The 6,782-nt window shown below is 51.1% G+C and overlaps 1 protein-coding gene across 1 annotated transcript; it reads right to left on the bottom strand.

Annotated features, from left to right (window-relative positions):
* Window positions 1–2,430: 2,430 nt before the first annotated feature.
* LOC125537518 (phytosulfokine receptor 2) lies at window positions 2,431–6,001 on the bottom strand. Its single transcript, XM_048700839.1, has one exon. It carries the CDS (start codon window positions 5,730–5,732, stop codon window positions 2,676–2,678), a length of 3,057 nt encoding a protein of 1,018 aa, XP_048556796.1. The 5' UTR covers window positions 5,733–6,001; the 3' UTR covers window positions 2,431–2,675.
* Window positions 6,002–6,782: the final 781 nt, after the last annotated feature.

The raw sequence follows: 6,782 nt of genomic DNA, 5'->3' as shown, positions 1-6,782 counted from the left end.
AAGTACAATTTTTATTCATTTCTTTACACAGGGGATTTGATGCATCAAAACAATTGCGCTTGTGAGCAAACCCAATAACAATAATCAGAAATCTAAAAGTACAAAGTATATTTGGCAGCCTATTGCTGTAATAAGAGCAACTCTAGCAGAGTAGTTGTATTGGCAGACTCCTTATCACATATGAAGTGCGTTCTATATTGATACGGAGGTTGACGAGCAATGCACAAACATAGATTCACCAAAAGGAAGCCTTCACATTTTTTCCTTACATGTAGGTTCGGCTTGTCATTGACTACAATGGTCTTTCCCCATAATCAAAAATTCACAGCACATTCCATCAACTATAATTTTTTGGACGAAAAATTAGTCTTGTTGCCACTTACATCATAGAACAACTGATACTTATTTAAAATATAAACTAATTAGCTAATAGTTGTGGCAGCGAAAGATGGATTCGCCGGCAGGGCCTAGTTTAACCTTGGAAGATGGCCTCGATGCGCTCGTCCCAGGCCAGATATGTTTTCGCGGCGGCATTGGTGACATTGCGGGCCTCTTTGCCCCGGAAGACGGCCTCGTCGCCCTCATCCTAGTCCAGCCATGCTTCGATAGCGATGGCGGGCGTGTGGTCCCAAATTTGTCGCTCCCTTCTGCCTCATCCCTCGCTAGCTCAGCAAAGCCCACTTTTCAGTTGCTCCCGGAAGGGGTCCAGGCATCCGGCGATGGTTTTTGGAACATGTTTTGCACAGGAAGAGGTGGAATGGTGGTGGGGAAAAGAGATTAGGAGCACCGAAGAGGGCAATGGGAGAGGGGGAGGTAGCAGGGGCCTTTTATAGGCTGTCGGGGCCGCCATTAAGAAGGCGATTAGGAGGCGACGAGCGGCCATCAAAGGACGCGCTTCATCATGAGAAAAGCGGCCACGCTCACACCTCTCGATTGCTCAGACATCACCTCCCGACCTGCTCACACGCAAGACATGAGATGATGTCATGTGGCGTCCATCCGGTGGGCAACCATGGAAATCCGATGGAGCGGGTGTGGCATTAATGGTCGGGTGGTTGATCATCAGTGGTGCGTCGGAGGCTGCACAATTTCAAAACTTGATTGTGGCGCAAGCAAGAAGCTGAAACTTCCCTCCCACTTTGGCGGTTAGGCTTTGGAGCGAGCTCCTTATTGAGGCTACGCGACCATTTATCGAGTGAGTTTCATAGCTCCATAAACTATGCCGATCAACACCCATATGACACCTCTGCTAGACTGTCATTTTTTGACCTAAAATTGTCATATTGACGGTTATTAGGTGGATCATGATAATATGGCGACTCTACTAGAGTTATCAGTTGCGCTGGAAGCTTACTAGGACTGGGGAGTTTACACTTAAATCTATGTATCATCTATGTATCTCGATGTTATCAATTCTAACTCCATTCCTAGTTCCAAATATGTTTGGAAAGTCAAGGTTCCGCTGAAAATTAAAGTGTTTATATGGTTTGTACATAAACAAGTCATCTTAACTAAGGACAATCTGGCAAAGCGCAACTGGACAGGACCTACTAGGTGTAGCTTTTGTGATCGGGATGAAACTATCAAACACCTCTTTCTGGATTGCCCGTTGGCCAAGGTTCTATGGCGGACGGTGCACATAGCTTTTGACATTACTCCTTCGAGTTCTGTCAGCGCGTTATTTGGAACGTGACTTCACGGGATAGAGTCTGTAACAGCGAGCCACATTCGCGTAGGAGTATGTGCTTTATTATGGGCAGTATGGAACTGCAGAAATGATTTGGTCATTAACAGAACAACAAATATTCATTTTTTGCAGGTTATCTTCCGTGCCGCAGCGTTCATCCGTATGTGATCACTACTCACTCCGACAGAGGCCAAGGAGCGTTTGGTTACTGAATCTATCCGGTGGGAGATGGTAGTACGGAATATCTTCAACCGGTTTGGATGGCGATCATGTAATAGGATAGGCAATTAGTTTTCCTATCTTTCTTCTGCCAACCGGCTGTGGCTTTTTTGGCTATTTTTTATTGGCTCTTTGTGAGCTTTTCTTTACTGTTATCGAGACTATAAGACCTTGTTAAACCTATTTGTTTTTTTAAAGGTGGCCGTATGCATCCTTCTAATGCAGAGGCCGGGTAGCCCACCTTTTCGAAAAAAAACTATTGTTACTCTAAACAGCTTGTACCAACAATTATGCAAGCTGACAGAGATTGGTAAAAATCAAAGGCTATTATGGCGATCAGGCCATATGGCGACTCATCTAGAGTTGCTCTAAACAGCTTGTACCAACAATTATGCAAGCTAAAAGAGATTGGTAACAATCGAAGGCGGAGATAGCATCATTTTTATTTCTGAAAACAACATGGCTGTCCTTAAATCAATTTCTAGAGAGAAATCGTAAATTCAGGCTGCAGAAACATTTTCATAGGGACCGAAAATTTTGGTGAAATTTCATTGAAACGCAGAGCATCAGCAAGAAATGGCAGCACTTGTAGTCATTCTCTGCCAGTTCGACGTCTATAAGAAAGAAAACCACGGTTATTTACACCAGATAAGCTCCATCTTCTAGACTGATAGTTCTCAGATAGTTTCTCTGCTGCTACTGTTTATCACCCACCCATGTAAAGAACTAGACATTGACCAAAAGAGAACTGGGAAAATAACATGATGTATTACGGTGACACGCTGTCGAGCCAAACAACGACTTGCTCTATGGATGGACGCTGCCGAGGGTCAGTGCTGATGCACCTGCATGCCGTTTCGAGAACAGACAGCAGCTGCTTCTCATGCTCTTTGCTCCAAATCAGCCTGTCGAAAATCTGCTCTTCCTTGTTCTCAGATTTCATCTGGAGTGCCCAGGAGACCAAGTCCCTGGATCCCTTGACTTTCGACACTTCCACGGGCCGTCTACCAGTGAGAAGCTCCAGCAAGACGACACCGAAGCTGTAGACGTCCCCTTTCGGGGTGGCGATCAGTGACTGGCTGTACTCAGGTGGTATGTAACCCAAGGTGCCAACTAGGTCAGTAGTCACATGAGTGTCATAGGGCTGTATTAGCCTTGCTAGCCCGAAATCAGCCAGGTGCGCCTCAAAGTTCTCGTTCAGAAGAATGTTGCTTGACTTCACGTCTCGGTGGATGATGTTCGGCTCGCAGTCCTTGTGCAAGTAAGCTAATCCCCTGGCTGAACCCTGAGCAATTTTGAGCCTTGACTCCCATTTCAGCATGTAATCGCCATCCGCTCTCTCGTGCAGCCAGTAGTCCAGGCTACTGTTCTCCATGTATGTGTAGATGAGCAACCTATCACTTCCATGGCGGCAGTAGCCTCTCAGCGTTACAAGATTCTTGTGCTGAGCCTGGGACAGCGCTTCCACCTCGGCACGGAACTCCCTCTCCATCTGCCCACAATCACCAGAAAGTCGCTTCACTGCCGCTTTTGTTCCGTCTGGGAGGTAGGCCTTGTACACGAGACCAAATCCACCACACCCTATAATGTTGGCTTGATCAAAGTTGTTAGTCGACCTAATGAGGTCACTAACAGTTAGCTCCTTGGCAGAATTCTGAAAGAACAGCACTGGCTTTGAGTAGGAATAATATGAATCATGACAAGCGCCCCCAGCGTTGTCTTCTTCATCGATAGCACTGGCCTCCGTTTTGGAAATGTTAACCAAAATAACACACAAAACTACTGCAAGTGCCAACCCCATGCAGACTGCCACTCCAAGTATTTTGTTTTTCCTGTTCCTGATGCTTGTTGCAGGCTGTATTTCATTGTTAACATTTGTTTCCCCAGACTGATTTAGGCTACAGGAAACTGACCTGCATAAACCAGGGTTGCCCTCAAAACTGGAGTTTGTGAAAGTGAAGAACTGCCCCCCATTGGGGATCGGCCCAACCAAATGATTGTGAGCCACACTGAACTTAGACAAGAAAGTGAGATCTGTCAGGGACGACGGAATCGATCCAGTGAGATTATTGGATGACAGATCAAGAACCTCCAAATTCTCCATCTTGGAGAGTGCATCAGGAATGCTCCCAGACATGAAGTTGTTGCTCAGATCCATCACATGCAGCTCCTTCAAATTTCCAAACTCAGGCCAGATGGTCCCATTCAGACCATTGTCATTCAAGAACAACGACGGTGGGAAATTCGAGAGCTGGTTATATTGCCGTCCGCTTGTGCTCCTGTTATGCTTCACATACAATGGCATGCTAGTGAATGCCATACCCTGAGAATTCCTGGCAGTCATAAGGCCCTTCAGCTGTGTCAAACTCTTGGGTACCTCGCCAACCAATGAATTGTTTGAGAGATCCAAGTAGCTCAAGTGGTCAAGCTCACCAATCCACGACGGGATGGTGCCGACCAATTGGTTCCAGGACAAATCAAGCACCTCCAATTTCTCGCACTGAGCCAGCCATTCCGGAACCCTCCCCCTTAGAGCACAATCGCCAAGAGCCAACACCTCCAGGCTGTTGAACCCCCCATTGCCATTTTCAGGCAGCTCCTCACCACCAAAATTCTTGGTGAGAATCAGTGTGGTGAGGTTTTCACACCGGCGCAGCACGGTAAGCGCCCCTGAGATGTTGTGCAAGCTGTTGTTGGACAAGGACAGCATGGAGAGCGACCTGAGACGGCCGTAATCCTCAGGCAATTGCCCCATCAATTTGTTCCTGGCAAGGCTGAGCGACTTGAGCTTATCGCAATCTGCCAAGCTAACTGGTAGTGTTCCATTCAGGTGGTTTGTTGCGAGGTCAACAGAAACAAGCACTGGCATACCAGAGAAGTTGACATGAGCAATCGGACCGGACAGGGAGTTGTTCCGGAGGTTGAGGTCGCGTAGGGACGACAGCGACGACAGCGACGGCGGTAGCAACCCTGAGAAGTCATTGGAGTGGGCAGTGAAATGCTCCAGCGACGTTAGGTCGCGGAACACGTCCGGGAGCCGGCCAGATAAGCGGTTCACGGATAAATCCAGCAGGGTGAGGTTTTTTAGCTCGCGGAGGCGCGAGCTCACCTGGCCGGCGAGCCCATTGGAGGCGAGGGAGAGCTTGTGCAGTCCGGCGAGGCCGAAGAGCGCGGCAGGGAGGGCGCCGGCAAAGGAGTTGGCGCCGAGGAAGAGCTCCTGGAGCGTGGCGGCGCAGGCCGGCGGGTTGGCTGACGAGGGGAGCGCGCCTGTGAGGCGGTTGGCGGAGAGGTCGAGCACCCGCAGGGCCGGCGCGCCGGCGCATAGGTCGGGCCCGAGCGCGCCGGAGAGAGAGTTATTGCTGGCATTGAAGGCAACCAGACCCGGGAGCGCGGAGAGGTCGGGGATCGAGTCGACGAGCAGATTCGCGGAGAGGTCGGCGGCTCGGAGGCCGGCGAGGCCCGCGACGGCGGATACGCCGCCGGAGAGCGCGTTGCGGCTGAGGTCGAGCTCCGCGAGCCGCGGGAGGCCGGCAAGGGCGTCCCCCGGGATGGGCCCCGCGAGCCCCCGCCCGGGGAGCCGAAGCGCCGTGACGCGGCCGCCGGCGCCGTCGCAGCGCACGCCTTCCCAGGCGCAGCAGGAGCCGCCGCGACCGGACCACGCGGCGCGGAGGAGAAGGTCCCCTCCGGCGGTGAGGTTCCCGGCGAAGGCCCGCAGCGCGCGGAGGTCGTCCGGGTGGCAGGCCGCCGCCGCCGCCCCGGCCGGCAAGAGAAGCGCGGACAGGGCCAGGAAGAGCATGGGCAGGGGCAGAAGGCAGCATTTCGCCATGGATTCAGCCTAGCAATTGCGAGAAGTCAGAGAGAAACCATCTGGGGAGGGGAGGGGAGGGGAGAAACGCTCGAGTGGTTCGAAGCAGAAGCAATTATGTGATGTGATGCGATGTGAGAGGAGAAAACGCGGCGGAGTAGGCGTGAGTCGAGCCAGACTCCAAAGTCCACTCTCCACTCTACTCCACACTTCCACACACCCACCTCGGAGACAGCAGAAAGGCTTTGCGTCCCCGCTCCGTTTCTTCCTCTCTCTTCTCTGGGTGCGAGCTGGTAAACGGAAGAGGGGGATTGGCAGCAGCAGCAGTGCCCAGCCCATTAAAAACTACCGCATTCAAGCCAAGAGGACGAAACCAAAGAGAGAGTAGAGCATTTTTTCGTTAAAGGATAGATTTTATTGACTTAAAATGAAGCATCAAGAAGATACAGACACAAAGAGTACACATCTGATCTTTATATAGTTAGGATACACACAGACAACACCAATACACTCACACTAAAAAATACGCGAGCAAAAAGCAAAGTTATACAAGACCAAAGCTATGCCTAAGCGAGTAAAAAAAAACCTATAATCAAAACAGCGACCGACAAACTACATCGACGACCATATCCGCATCAATCATCTCTTGACACCACAAAGACAACGAAAAAGTTCTTCAAGAGCAATGCCTTCAACAAGGCAACGATGGGACAGATTCAGATTCAGAGAGTGGCGACCGTGGGGCAGAGTGGCGACTCCAGAGGCGACCGGAGTGGCGACCGGGGGGCAGCCGCCCCCATCCCCTAGTGATGGTCGGCGGATCGGAGACCGGTTTTGGGTGCTTCTCGACTGCGACGAAGAAGATGCGGACGGTGACGGGGATGCGCCGGCGGCATCCCCGCCGTCGACGACGCCATCGGATCTTATTTACGAGTTCTTCAACTCCGGCTACGACGAGGACGAGGTGGCCACCACGGTCGACAAGATCCTGCCTCCCGACGATCCGGCTAGGGTTGGACTACACGCGGGAGAGAAGAAGGAGATGGTTCGTCGCGTCGTTCATCGGAGGAC

Source organism: Triticum urartu, chromosome 2, assembly GCF_003073215.2.
Source record: "Triticum urartu cultivar G1812 chromosome 2, Tu2.1, whole genome shotgun sequence".
In the NCBI taxonomy this organism is placed as follows: domain Eukaryota; kingdom Viridiplantae; phylum Streptophyta; class Magnoliopsida; order Poales; family Poaceae; genus Triticum; species Triticum urartu.
The sequence above is the reverse complement of the archived record's forward strand: the minus strand, read 5'-3'. Positions and strand labels throughout refer to the sequence as shown.